The following is a 13,469-nucleotide window of genomic DNA, read 5'->3' on the forward strand; positions in this document are numbered from 1 at the left end:
CACGTATACGCACACAATTACAAATTCACTTCTAACGACTGACTGAAGAAAACTACAACAAATGAAGGTCTATGTTACAACATGGCAACCCCCCTACAAATTTCATTGCGCTAAATCTACAACCATGTCTGCTGTCACGTGGGTTTGGAGTTTCCTGCAAGTAAACACGATTAATTTGGAGGCACTCATAGACCGACACGTAAAAACGCTGTCAGTTGTCAAATTAATAATATGATAGTAGATACAATACATACATGTACATAATATCACAGTCTCTTGCTCTGTCTTGACTCTATCACATAGAAGGGAAAACACCTGTGGTTAGGACGGGCATCAGGGTCACCAAAACGAACAGTCCTTATCCCTAACCCGCCAAATTCTGAAACTTAATGGATCTGCGTGTTGGTTGATTCGGGTTGATGGTGACATTTCTCTTCCAGCAAACAATTTTGCGAGGTATTGAGGTTTCCTTAACATTTTGTTATATAACAAGGTTATGATATTAATTGATAATTAAGTAAAGTAATTTATTAGTTGCCAGAATGTGTATGTCTGCATTCTTGAATTTTGGGGGGTTTGGCTCATTTCGGGATAGTTAGCTGCCCGGCTAACACTGCAGCACTGACAGATTGTTTATTTTCGTCGCATGCAATGTCTATCACCGATTCAATTAATTGAACCCGCTTTGTCAAACGGGTTAATGAACATGGTCGACCATTTCAGTCCAACGTGTTGCCCATGTCCTTAATTCAGAGTAAATTCATGCAATGTGACAGATCAGCGAGTGGCATCTGAATAATAAACAAGGAACTCCTCTACTAGTAATCTATCCCTCTGTGATTTCGATTTCTCTGATGTCAGTTTTCAGAAATTCACAAGTTTGCTTATAATCTCAGTCAGGCCAGGTGGACGGAATAAGGATGTGGAACGACGTCGAACTGCTGACCAATGAGGACACCAATACTATCCGGCTTTATAATGACAATATATCAAGAGACGAGAGTTGCAGTGGTTTATACCAAGTGGATACATTAGTGAAAATCTCATCCCCCGAGAAGGTAAAAAAAACCGGAGACTAACGTACAGTCATGGGGCGTGTCATGCGAATCCTCCAAAAAGTTTTTAATTGTAAGTTAATGTGATATTTTCTGTAGGTGCTGTCCGTTCCCCGGCTGTTCTCCTCCTGTGATGCAAACTGCAGTGTTGTCGTCGCAGATAAAACGGTCATACTTTTTGACCAGAGTTATCAAACCAAATTGCTTCATCTTTGCTTTGGTGAGCATCTCAGTAGACATCAATATTAGAATCTTATCCTTAGGTGATTTGACCCTGAGAGTAATGTCTGATGAAAAAAATATATATAAATATTGTTTTTCAGATAGTAACTTAGATGCCGTGGAAGTGTGTCTTAACGGACAATTTTTGGTGGTCTGTGAGAGAAATGGAAAACTACATCTCATCTACGTGCCCCAGAAAAGGACTCTTTTCACCAGGGTAAGAACCCAGGATGGCATCTCCCTGACCTGAACGCTCAGTTATGATATGACAATGTTCTCAAATAGTACACTGTATGTTCCACATGACTGCTGATGGACTGCCACTGTAATATAAACTCATTACAATTTGAGCATGGAAGGTGACCGTTATAAATCGATTGTTTGAATAGTTTCTCGATGGGGTTGCTTTAGATTGTAGAATTATTGTTGTTGTATGATTTAATGTGTATTATGGTAGGCTGTGGTGGACGCAACTCTGTCTGGAGATGGGAACACATATCAACGTCTTATCCTGCAAGAGGACAAGACATCTTTAGGTGAGACCTACAACTCGATCTTGGTAGTGTCTTCTAACATCATGTTTAGTGGTGCAGCTTGTCCTAATTAAGAAGCATTATTGCAAACCAATTCATGATTTTCAGTCAGGGAGGAGAGATGATATTATTGTGTCTTGTTGGCAGGAATGGTCCACTTGTTCCTCCTCACTAAAGATGGGTTTTTCCACATGACAAACCTGGCTCTTGAGAAAATTCAAATAGGTAAACTGCTTTTCTATAACAATCACACTTGTTACTTGAGTTGAATGTCACATTTATTTTTCAAATATTTTGTCCTGGTTTCTGTAGCTCTGGAGAAAAAAGACATGGGAGCTTTGAAAGAGGTAGGACATGAGACGTTTTCAAGAAATCTGGTTGACAAATGTGAATATTTATCTCAAGTTACAATGATTCTAATGGTCTCCTCATCACGTTGCCCCACTCAGCTCCAGTCTCGCATCAAGACAGACTTCTGCAGCACTGCAGAGTTTCACGGAGAGGCCTGCAGCTCTGCAGTCGTGTGCAGCCTTAGTAATGGAATCGACCTGATGATCGGGGTACGATTCTGAGAAATATACCACTTCCATCATTCTCAACTACTTGTATGCATGTTTTCAGTCTGTTGTATCATTGCATTCAGTCAACAAACGAGGCTATTCCCACAAATCAGTGTTTCAAAGAGTGCTTGTTTTGTTCAGGCATATGGGGGCTGTGACAGTGTTCTAACCCACTGGAGAATGGACCCTCAGCAGGCCAGCATGTCCCTCTGTCAGTCACTAGACTCCAGTTTGATACCAGGTAATCTTCCTAGTTTGATACCAGGTCATCCTCCTAGTTTGATACCAGGTCATCCTCCTAGTTTGATACCAGGTCATCCTCATAGTTTGATACCAGGTTATCCTCCTAGTTTCACAAACACAACGTACGCCTGACTCTCCGTTGCGCCGGTAGTGCCATGTTTCCTCCACTGGCCTCCTTTGAAATGCTTAGATCCTTGTTCGATATTTGGAGTCTTGGAAGTGTTCTTAAAGTGAGTTTTTCTTCTCACAGGGGTAAGGAAGATGCTGGTGGTCGACAGTCTCCTGTATGTTCTAGACGTTGAGGTGAGCACCACCGAGCCGATAAAATACTTTCTTTTTGATTACATTATATTTACATGAAGTCGTTTAGCAGACGCTCTTATCCAGAGCGACTTACAGTAAGTACAGGGACATTCCCCCCAAGGCAAGTAGAGTGAAGTGCCTTGCCCAAGGACACAATGTCATTTGACATGGCGGGGAATCGATCCGGCAACCTTCTGATTACTAGCCTGACTCCCCTCACCGCTCAGCCATCTGACTCTCATTGATTGGTCGGCTTCTCAAGTCAGAGGTTCGTAAGCACAACAAGAACGATAATAAATCCGCCTGGTTTGTTGGCATGGCGACAGAGCGTCCTGAGCCTCTGGGATGTGCAGCACCTCGTCATGGTGTGCTGCTGGCCTGCCGTCTCCATCCAGGACTTCCTGCTCATCACAGAGTGTGACTCCGCCCCCAAGGCTGCGTGAGTACTGTTGTGTCATCGTCGCCAAGATCAAAGCCACTCTGGCTGTGCTTTATTGCTTTAACCCTTCTGTTATCTTCGGGTTCATTCTGACCCTTCAGTCGTTGTGACCCACCGTCGTATTGCGACGACTTTACCGAATACAAAAACAAAGTGAAGCATTTTCTTTTAACCGTTGGGCTGTCTCAGACCCCCCACATTGCGAAGGTTAAAATAAAATTATTTAAATTTGTTTTTGTATTGGGTAAAATGGGGAAAACACAACAATGGTTCATAATGAACCTTTGGGTCATGTGACCCGAAGGCAGCACAAGGGTTAAAAAATATATAATTATAATGTTTGTAATTTTCCTTACAGCCAAGAAAATGGCAGCATGAAAATCATTACCTTGACTGTACAGAAGAAGAATAAGGTTAGTAAATGGCATCATTGGGTTTATCTTTTCATATTGAATGCTTGTGTACAGAACAGCCCTGTTTTTCTGTCACTTTGTCAACGCCCTGTCACTCCAAACGCTTGAAATAGTCACAACGACACCATTTTGAACGGGAAACTTTTTTGTTTGTTCTGAAGATGAGAAGTCTCCAGGTGTGCTCCCTGCCCTCCATGAACGTCCTCTACTCTCTGGAGGTGTCCTCCACTTCCTGCCTCGTACAGTCCAGGATGAGCATGGTAAACCACAACGAGTAGGCCTTACTTATCACCCATACAGAACATTACTCTGTTTTCCCATACCTCACTTTTCCCTTCTGATTTCAGGACACAATATACTTGCTGGAGGGCGTTTCTGAGCATCTGCATGGGCGAGTATTCTGTCTGTATTGTACAGTGTAACTTTGTAGGAGTTTTATCCCTACAGCGTGACTGATTTAACACAGAATGAGTTTGTGCTGAAAGTAACAGTGTTTCACTGTCGCTGTTGGTCTTGTAGCCTAGAGGAGCCTGAGATCCTGTCTGCTGTTGTGGTCAGGTGTTTAACTGAGGCTCTACCAGAGAACAGGTGACGTGTTCACACACACACACAGTCACACACTCGCGCGCGCACACACAACCCAGTGTTTCCTCATTTTAGGACTTTGATTACATCTTTTACACTTTTACATTCTTTGCCTTTTAGACTCAGCCGACTTTTACACAAACACAAATTTGAAGAGGCAGAGAAATTCGCCATAACATTTGAACTAGATGTTGAGGTAAGTACAGGAGCCTAAACACTGCACAGTTATTACGTTATTTTTATTTTTAAGAAATAGTAATTCAAAAAATAAAACCAGGAAGTACACCCGACCCACACTCCGTCTCCAACTTCCTGTGTAGCTGGTGTACAAGGTGAAGCTGGACTTTGTGCTGGAGCAGCTGGCCTCAGCCTCGGTCGGAGGCTACGGCCAGGAGGTGTGGGCAGAGCAGGTGGAGGAAGCCAAGACCAACCTGACCAAGATCCAGGTGAGCAAACTCACCTCAAGGTGCCTGCATCATCAGACAGGGACGGAAAAGTCAGAAACGCAGGCTCATTAACAGGCGTCAAACCCACTTACAGTGCCGGCTCTGTGTTGCTCATAAACATAAAAACAAACCAAAGTCTTAACTAGCTGATTGATCGACACGCGTGTGAGGGTTTAGGTTGGTTGAGGGGCAGTTCTATGGGCGTATGTGAAGCCCGGTGTGACATGCTTGTGTGTAAAAACGGCTATACAAATAAATGTTGATTTGATCCGTCAGGACGAGCAGTATGTGGTGGAGTACTGCCTCAAGGCTCCCTGGCCCACCTTTGACACGGCGGAGAAGATGCTGAACCACGCCGCCTCGCGCTACCCCTCCTCCCACATCCAGGAGGCGCTGGCCAGGCTGGCTACCTTCTGCTGCCTGCACAGCCCAGACACCTTCAAGTAGGTCCACATGGTCAGAGAGGAGAGTGCCGGAGCTGGAGACGAGTGGTAGAAGATGCTAGTACTGAGGAAATCTGATGGTCTGAATGAAGGACTTGGGAATGTCATGTCAGGACAGTGTAGGTTTGTTTTCCAATATGGATGAGAGAGCTTTATTTAATAACAAGGATGAGGCTGTGAAGTCTTAATAAAGTGTTTGGGGGGGGAAGGCAGACTTCCTGTTTCCCACCCGTGTATAATGAAACCTCAGGCCCTGGGCACAGCCCCTGGTCTGTAACAGTTAAAGAAACGTGTGGCGATCACCTCCGACTTGATCTGTCTTCTCAGTGGCATCGCCTGGATTGAGTTTCTGAACAGCGGGGACTATATGGGGGAGGTCCTGACCCTCCTCCGGGACGGCCAACTGAGGAGCGCCCAGCACCTGTGGCTCCGTCACGAGGTCAGCCCACCTCCAGCCCACACCCAGCCCACACCCAGCCCACACCCAGCCCACGGCCCAGACCACACCCAGAACACAAACACCAGCGCAACATCAGCACTTTCTTTTTTTTTGTAGCATGAGTACGTTTTCATGTTTAGTTTTTCTCTTGTCAGGGGGAGATTGCGGGACACTTTGACGAGGGCAGCCTGGAGTCCCTGCTGAGTGCCTTCCCAGAGGAGGTCCCCTCGCAGGACATCTGTCTCTGGCTCAGGAGTGTCATAGTCCCCTTCGTTAGGAGGGTCCTCCCCAGGGGACAGGTGAGTCACACCAGGGTGCCCCTGTAGCTGAGGGCGTACCGCAGAGGTCTGGTAGGCCAGATAGGAGGCCTTGATTTGGGTCTGGACTGGATCCTCTGCTGCGTGTCTCACTCACTGCCTTTCCTGTCACACTTCACTTTACAAATTAAGCATGAAAAATTCCCCATAAAAATACATCTTAAAAGAGAAATGTGTGTGTATATATATTATTTTATTTATGATCCTAGAAAATTCTAGCCAGATGGTGTGAGCAGAAAGCAAGGAATCTGGAATTGACCGAGAAGGTAAAGATGTCCTGATCACTGATCTGTAATTCAAGACATCAACACCAGTCTCATTTCACCTTACCGGTTTCCACAGGGCGACTGGCCCCAGAACGGCCTGGACCTGGCCCAAATCGGACTGCCCTCCTTGTGGATGTGGATGCCCTCCGTAAGAAGCATTTACTTTTATTTTTCCCCTCCACTCTCCTCCTTAACCCACATAGAAAGTGTAGAATCCCTGCCTGATCCAGACAGGAAGTGATGCGAGCGACCTGTGCTTATTGACGGCAGGAGGATGAGTATGGTGCGGAGGAGGTGGAGCACCTGAAGGCTCTGGTCTCCAGCCTCTGTCGGCTGCTTGACCTCCACAACAAGTACAACTGCAGGCTGTCTCTGTCCGTCTTTGAGAAGGTGTGTGTTAAGGGGGACGACGGCTTCTCAGCCACAACAGTGATCTGGTCTTGACTGGGTCTGGATGTGTGTATTTGACTGTGGGTTGTGTGTGTGTGTGTGTGGTGTTTCCTGTGCAGGCGAGTGTCCGCAGTGTGGCCTGCTTCATGCTGGACAAGGTTCCTGCCCCGGCGCTCATCCCCTGTGCTGTGGAGAGCAGCGTGAGGCCCTACGCCCTGCAGAACCAGCTGGGCCTGGACGAGCTGCTGCTGCACTACATCAAGGTGGACACACACACACACACACACACACACATGCAGTGTTGCTGCCAGAACAAAGACGCTTCCTGTTACGGATGAATCCCGCCCCATCATCTTGCCTCACAATGTCACTGACTGACCTCTGACCCTGGCAGGACCTTCTGGAGCGCTGCAGCTCTCAGACCACCACGCTGTTCACTGAGTGGGAGGCCAAGGCTGTGGCCGTGCAGGGCTGCATGACGGACACAGACGTGAGTGGGACCTCTCCCTCTCCTCCTCCCCTTCTCCCCCCTCCCCATGCTCCTCTCCTCCTCCCCTTCTCCCCCCTCCCCATGCTCCTCTCCTCCCCCTCTCCTCCTCCCCTTCTCCCCCCCTCCCCATGCTCCTCTCCTCCTCCCTTTCTCCCCCCTCCCCATGCTCCTCTCCTCCCCTTCTCCCCCCTCCCCCTCCCCTCTCCTTCTCCTCCTCCCCCTCTCCACCTCCTCTCCTCCCCTTGTCGTCGTCCCCTCCTCCCCCTCTCCTCCTCCTCTCACCCGATCCAGTTCAGGCATCCGTTAAAAAGAAGTGACCGAAGATGAACGGATGTTGCATGTGTTGCTTGTGAAGTCAGTTTGTGTGCTGTGTTTCCAGCTGGTGGTGGAGGCTGTGCTGGAGATCATGCAGAAGGCTGTGGTTCCCTGGAGCGCTGTGGTGGAGGAGCTGGTCCAGCAGTACCTGGAGATGGAGGGACCCAAGTGAGTCAACACGTCAACTTGAAAACATGACATCTCTGAGAAAACCTTTACCAGATGCGCTTCTCCTGGTGCAGAAATTCAAGGGTGTGCCCCAGTAGCTCACAGGATAAGTGTGTGTAGCATTTTAGTCTGAGGCCTCACCGCAGCGACCCGGGTTCAAATCCGGCCTGGGCCCTTTGCCGTCATCTTCCACATCATGTAAACTGGAAGCAGATATCATTGTGTGTCACCATCTTGTGTGTGTGTGTGTCCAGGCAGGAGCTGCTGAAGGAGAGCTTCCGTCTGATGGAGATCAGGAAGCTGCTCCGAGGATACGGGATACGCAACTCCAACCTCTCCAGCAGCACCCAGATCATGGTAAGACCGCCAGCAGGGGGCACCAACAGGGCTGGGCAGCCCTGGCCCATCGGCCCGGCCCCCTGGAGGTCCCCCGCCCCGCTCCAACACCCCTCAGAGGAACGTGTCGTCATCAAGCACTGCAGAAGCCTAATAACGACACACTCATCTGAACCAGGCGTGTTGGAACATCTGGATCGTACAGGACAGTGGGCTCTGAGGACCAGGGGGTTACACCACTGCCAGACAGTACAGACCCTCAGACACCAGCCCCTCACCTCCTCTCCCTCCTCTCCCCCTGCAGACTCTGGTGAGGTACATCCTGAAGCAGGACGTTCCATCCTCGTTGGAAGACTCCTTGAGGCTAGCAGAAGCCTACAAGCTTCCCACCTCCCAGATCAACACCTTGTATCTCATCCAGCTGATGGACCAGGGCAAGGTGAGCGGATCTCATCCTTAACCATTCATCCCGCCACGCAAATATTACCATAAACAAGCGTTTGAGCGTTGTGTCGTTGCAGAACGAGGCGTGCATCACGCTGCTGAAGAGGCTGCCGTCCTGCGAGGCGGAGCGTGTGATAGGATGTCTGACGACCTGGGCCAGGCTGCACCTGCAGGACAAAGACCACCTCTGTGACGAGGTGAGGTCCTCAAACACGCCCCACACTGAAATATAAGCTCAAGTCTTCTGAAAGTACACACACAGTTGTGTAGTGTTGTGTCCAGGTGTTGTGTGTGTGTGTGTGTGTGTGTGTGTGTGAGAATGCACGTCCACGCCTCTCATTAGACGTCCGTCTGCCTGTGTGTCTCCCAGCACAAGCAGCAGCAGATGGTCATTGCCCAGGTGATGGTGGAGGCTCTCAGGTTCCTGCAGAGGATCCAGAAAGGTTCGGCAGCCCTGACATGACCTCACACAGAATGGGACTCCATATCAATATCATTACGAGAGTACTACAATAACATGAACGTTGTTAATAACATGACATGCATGTATTCTCCTAATAAGTCATTGATGGTGGTGGTGTTGTTGTCGAGGACGGTGTTGGCTTGATGGCAGCGCTCTCTTCTCCACAGGTGACGCTCTGAAGAGGGTGGAGTGTGAGGACAACCTCATGATGTTCCAGGCCATCGCTCACCTCCAGGTACGGCCCCCTGGGAGGGAGGGGGGAGGGGAGAGAGGGAGGGGGGAGGGAGGGGGGAGGGAGGGGGGAGGGAGGGGGGAGGGGGGGAGGGGAGAGAGGGATGGAGGGATGGAGGGGGGAGGGAGGGAGGGGGGAGGGAGGGGGGAGGGAGGGGGGAGGGAGGGGGGAGGGAGGGAGGGAGGGAGGGGGGAAGAGAGGGATGGAGGGGGGAGGGAGGGGGGGGGGAGGGAGGGGAGGGAGGGAGGGGAGGGAGGGAGGGAGGGAGGGGAGGGAGGGAGGGAGGGAGGGAGGGAGGGAGGGAGGGAGGGAGGGAGGGAGGGAGGGAGGGAGGGAGGGAGGGAGGGAGGGAGGGAGGGAGGGAGGGAGGGAGGGAGGGAGGGAGGGAGGGAGGGAGGGAGAATATCCAGCACAGAATCAATTTTTCCTTGCTCCAAATCTCCCATTTCTTGAACTTGACCTTTAAACTTGATTACTCAAACCACGCCCTCTCCTCTCTTGAAGGAGGATTTCGACATCTTCCTCACCCCCAGCGACTACGACGACCCCAAAGTGCGCTCCCAGTTCCAGGAGCACCACATCACCGCTTATGAGAACACCCGTGCCAGGAAACAGTCGTCCGTCGCCGCCGGCGGCAACGAGGTCCCGGCCACGCCCCCGGTGGCCAACGACCCCGACGGCAAGACCAAGAGCATCTCCACGGAGGCGGGGCTGCGGCGCCTGTCCCGCCAGCTCCAGCGTACCGAGCAGGAGCTGTGGGCCGACCTGGCCCTGCGCGCTGTGGGGGTGGGCAGGGTGGACAAGGCCCTGAAGATCCTCAGGTGAGGGGGGGGGGGGGAGAGAGAAAGAGAGCGAGAGAGAGAGGGGGAGAGAGAGGGCGGGGGAGAGAGGGGGGGGGGGAGAGAGGGGAGGGGGATGGGGGTGGGAGGGGAGGCATGGGCATGGGTATGGCTCGGCGGGGGGGGTCTGTCGCACTTCACCAAACGCTGTCCTCCATCCCTCCTCCCCCCCAGCGACCTGTACGAGCACCACTGCAACCCCAGCACAGGGAGGGTGCTCTTCAGCGCCGCCCAGAGGCTGTGCCAGATGTTGGAGGCCGACGTGCCCATGGTGCTGCCCGAGGGCACGGACCTCCCTGTCCTCATCCACAACCTGGCCTGCCAGGCCATCACCTTCTGCCACTCAGGTACCTCCCCTCCTTCAACCTGCCTCCTCCCTCCCTCACCCTGCCTCCTCCCTCACCCTGCCTCCCTCACCCTGCCTCCTCCTTGCCTCCCTCCCTCACCCTGCCTCCTCCCTCCCTCACCCTGCCTCCTCTCTCCCTCACCCTGCCTCCCTCCCTCCCTCACCCTGCCTACTCCCTCACCCTGCCTCCCTCACCCTGCCTCCTCCTTGCCTCCCTCCCTCACCCTGCCTCCTTCAACCCTCTCCCTCCCTCCCCCTCTCCCCCCTCCCCCACTGTGCTCTGAGCAGATCTGCTCCTGGACTGCGTGGAGCTGTGCAAGAGCACGAGGGCAGCCTTGGACGTGTATGACCAGTGCCAGCTCTCTGACCACTACGGCTTCATAGCAAAGGTCCGTTTCACAACAGCCCCGTCTCCCTCAGTCACACAGGTGCCTGATCACCATGGCAGGTTAGAGGACGGTTGGTGATGTTGGGGGGGGGTCTTCTGTGACGCTGTCCCCTCTATAGGACTCCCTGAGGGCGGAGAGAGACCCGTACTCTCAGTGGAGCTTCCAAGACGTCTTCAGCGAGGACTCCATCGTCCTGGATCCCGTGTCCGTCCTCCCGGTCCAGTACGAGATCACCAACTGTCTCCTGCCTTTCTCTCCAGGTAGGAAGCCCGCCCCCTCCCTCCCACCTGCAGGTTACCGACCAGACGGTAACCACACACACACACACACTCCGCTGTTGACGCAGACGTAACCCTGTTTCTGTGTTTTGGTTTCCGCAGACACCAGGCTTTATCCTCTGGACAGCTGCTGTCTGTCTCACAGCTCGTTCGTCAAAGGTAGCTACGGGGGTGGGGGTGTGTCACCGTTTTAGAAGCGCACTTCTGTCCTGTGGTCCCCCCAGAGTAACCACTCTCCGGCTCTCCCCCCTCCTCTCCTCTCCTCTCCCACCTCCTCTCCCCTCTTCCTCCTCCCACTCCCCCCCCCTCCTCTCCTCCCAGGGTCTAACTTCCTGCAGCCTCTCCTGGTTCCCCTGACCTCCATGCTGCAGATGCTCCAGGAGTGCAGCCAGCTGGAACTGGCCCTGCGCCTGCTGGTCAACTCCTACGGCAGCTGTCTCCAGCACGTCACCTCCAACCTGATGGACTTAAAGCTCGGCATGCAGGTACAGGTCCAGGCAGGTAGGGGGTCCAGGCAGGTAGGGGGTCCAGGCAGGTAGGGGGTCCAGGCAGGTAGGGGGGTCCAGGCAGGTAGGGGGGTCCAGGCAGGTAGGGGGGTCCAGGCAGGTAGGGGGGTCCAGGCAGGGGGGGGTCCAGGCAGGTAGGGGGGTCCAGGCAGCACCGCAAGCCAGGGGCTGTTCCCGGAAGCTTCCGGTCCTCTGGAGCTGTGGATTGTTGTGTGTATTTGGGAGGGTGAAGTGGTGGTTATACATGAAGGTAAAGATGGATGTGTGTTTAACTGTTTCACTGTCTCTCAGCTCAACGACCCTCAGAGCCTGATGAAGTACAAGGCATGTCTGGACGCTTTGACAAAAACAACCATGTCCTCGGTCAACTCTGTTGCTGTGGCTCTCCTGCACAAGGTCAGCTGACCGTCACCACAGCCATGCTATTCATCAGATAAATCAGTGTTTCCTTTAGGAGTGTTTTTAGCAGTGGGGGCAGGTCTGTCTGAACATCATTTATACAACTTACAGTTCTCAAGGACGCGCACATGCAATCTCACTGCGGTGTGAAGCGCTTGTCCCTGCTATTCTCCAACATGCACTCTAACAATCACTTCTGATACACAGCCTTTTGTACTCAGCAAAATCAACATAGAGTAAACACTGTAAATTATTATGACGGTTACGTCTGCAGCATGGGTGAAAAGCCCAAAACAAATGTTCCACTTTTTGTGGGACAATAGTCAATCTCTTATTTTAGACATCACCACAGTAACACAATGTCACTCATTTGACCGCAGATCTAGAGGTTGCAGGTTCAAATCCCCCTTGTACGTTCCTTTGACCCCTCATTACTGTAGATTATAGTGACAAACGTTGTGACAAACGTTGTGACAAACACGGATCCTGTTTTGAAATCTCTGGACGTTGCTCCATGTTAAAGGTGCTCAACTGGAGGGTGGTGGATCGTGACCTGGCCATCGGGCTCTGCACTCTCCTGTCCAAAGCTCAAGTCATCAAGATACTGTGGAAGGTGATCGACGACGCCTGGCAGAACTACGACAAGATCTTGGTACAATCCCTCTTTCGATTGATCCGATTATTACGAATGAATACATACTCGAATCGCACCACCGAAGATCGCGGAGCTGTTCGCTTCTGCTCTGCTTTACACAAACACTGTTTGGACGTCGATTTAGGTGAGAGGGGATCCAGGGTTTGATATCATGTCAGTTGGTCAGCCTGTCTGTGATGCGTGTGCAGGCAGTGTCCATGGTGGGAGCTCACCTCAGCAGCCTGTACAGAGAGGAGGAGCAGCAGGCCAGGTTCCTGTCCGTCATCACAGACGCAGAGTGGGGGATCAAGCTGGGCAAACTGGGGGTCAGTGGACGTTTTACTTTGACCTTTTGTCTGTTATTTATCTCGGCCTCCTGGCTTGACTGTCGAAAGCTTCTCTGGTGTTTTGACTAAGACAGGTTCTTGTAGGAGGTGAGTAGTGAGGGGAGGACTGTTCTCACTGCCCTGAAGATAAGACAAGCAGCAAACATTCTACTGTTGGCTGTTGGGGTTACAATGTTTGGAAAGAAAACCGTCATTTTCAAACTGCCCCGACAAACACCAACAGGCACCTCAAACCAACACAACCCAGTAGCAGCTGTTGGTGTTAGTTTGGTCTGTGTGAAGTGATCTCAAACCGGCCTCGTCTCCTCCAGATCTCCATCCAGCCCGTGTTCCGTCAAGGTCCAGAGATGAAGAGCAACCTCATCCCAGCGCTGGTGAAGAACCACAGCATCACACCTGACATCATCCTCCATTACTGCAGGTCAGCATCACACCTGACGTCATCCATCATCCATGACTAGCAGCGAACAGCAACACTTCTGGTAACACTGTCAATACTGCTAACATTAACTCCACTGCGTATGGTGTGTGTGTGTGTATGGTGTGTGTGTATGGTGTGTGTGTGTGTGTGTGTTTCCTTGGCTCCCAGCGCCTTCGGTCTGGACCGGGACGGAGTGATCAACCAGTAC

General features: G+C 51.7%; 1 protein-coding gene across 1 annotated transcript in view; it reads left to right on the forward strand.

The window, feature by feature from the left end:
* The first annotated feature begins 165 nt into the window (after window positions 1-165).
* The window catches only part of kntc1 (kinetochore associated 1), a 22,168-nt gene continuing 8,864 nt past the window's right edge, over window positions 166-13,469 (forward strand). The window contains exons 1-42 of the mRNA XM_084694424.1: window positions 166-456; window positions 897-1,058; window positions 1,155-1,275; window positions 1,379-1,494; window positions 1,735-1,813; window positions 1,958-2,035; window positions 2,123-2,157; window positions 2,260-2,370; window positions 2,512-2,611; window positions 2,864-2,916; window positions 3,243-3,355; window positions 3,714-3,768; window positions 3,930-4,028; window positions 4,116-4,159; window positions 4,288-4,356; window positions 4,474-4,549; window positions 4,674-4,799; window positions 5,076-5,242; window positions 5,570-5,681; window positions 5,837-5,980; window positions 6,208-6,264; window positions 6,341-6,412; window positions 6,535-6,654; window positions 6,774-6,917; window positions 7,049-7,144; window positions 7,524-7,627; window positions 7,882-7,984; window positions 8,268-8,402; window positions 8,485-8,604; window positions 8,778-8,850; window positions 9,038-9,105; window positions 9,607-9,923; window positions 10,116-10,288; window positions 10,576-10,676; window positions 10,795-10,936; window positions 11,057-11,113; window positions 11,276-11,439; window positions 11,752-11,856; window positions 12,383-12,511; window positions 12,703-12,819; window positions 13,152-13,261; window positions 13,430-13,469. The exon at window positions 13,430-13,469 is cut by the window's right edge and continues 177 nt beyond it. Of these exons, the coding sequence (XP_084550550.1) occupies window positions 921-1,058; window positions 1,155-1,275; window positions 1,379-1,494; window positions 1,735-1,813; window positions 1,958-2,035; window positions 2,123-2,157; window positions 2,260-2,370; window positions 2,512-2,611; window positions 2,864-2,916; window positions 3,243-3,355; window positions 3,714-3,768; window positions 3,930-4,028; window positions 4,116-4,159; window positions 4,288-4,356; window positions 4,474-4,549; window positions 4,674-4,799; window positions 5,076-5,242; window positions 5,570-5,681; window positions 5,837-5,980; window positions 6,208-6,264; window positions 6,341-6,412; window positions 6,535-6,654; window positions 6,774-6,917; window positions 7,049-7,144; window positions 7,524-7,627; window positions 7,882-7,984; window positions 8,268-8,402; window positions 8,485-8,604; window positions 8,778-8,850; window positions 9,038-9,105; window positions 9,607-9,923; window positions 10,116-10,288; window positions 10,576-10,676; window positions 10,795-10,936; window positions 11,057-11,113; window positions 11,276-11,439; window positions 11,752-11,856; window positions 12,383-12,511; window positions 12,703-12,819; window positions 13,152-13,261; window positions 13,430-13,469 (4,383 nt within the window). The 5' untranslated portion in view covers window positions 166-456; window positions 897-920. The remainder of the gene's footprint in view (window positions 457-896; window positions 1,059-1,154; window positions 1,276-1,378; window positions 1,495-1,734; window positions 1,814-1,957; window positions 2,036-2,122; window positions 2,158-2,259; window positions 2,371-2,511; window positions 2,612-2,863; window positions 2,917-3,242; window positions 3,356-3,713; window positions 3,769-3,929; window positions 4,029-4,115; window positions 4,160-4,287; window positions 4,357-4,473; window positions 4,550-4,673; window positions 4,800-5,075; window positions 5,243-5,569; window positions 5,682-5,836; window positions 5,981-6,207; window positions 6,265-6,340; window positions 6,413-6,534; window positions 6,655-6,773; window positions 6,918-7,048; window positions 7,145-7,523; window positions 7,628-7,881; window positions 7,985-8,267; window positions 8,403-8,484; window positions 8,605-8,777; window positions 8,851-9,037; window positions 9,106-9,606; window positions 9,924-10,115; window positions 10,289-10,575; window positions 10,677-10,794; window positions 10,937-11,056; window positions 11,114-11,275; window positions 11,440-11,751; window positions 11,857-12,382; window positions 12,512-12,702; window positions 12,820-13,151; window positions 13,262-13,429) is intronic.

The sequence above is a fragment of the Hypomesus nipponensis genome, chromosome 28 (genome assembly GCF_054491055.1).
Source record: "Hypomesus nipponensis isolate SF chromosome 28, ASM5449105v1, whole genome shotgun sequence".
In the NCBI taxonomy this organism is placed as follows: Eukaryota; Metazoa; Chordata; class Actinopteri; order Osmeriformes; family Osmeridae; genus Hypomesus; species Hypomesus nipponensis.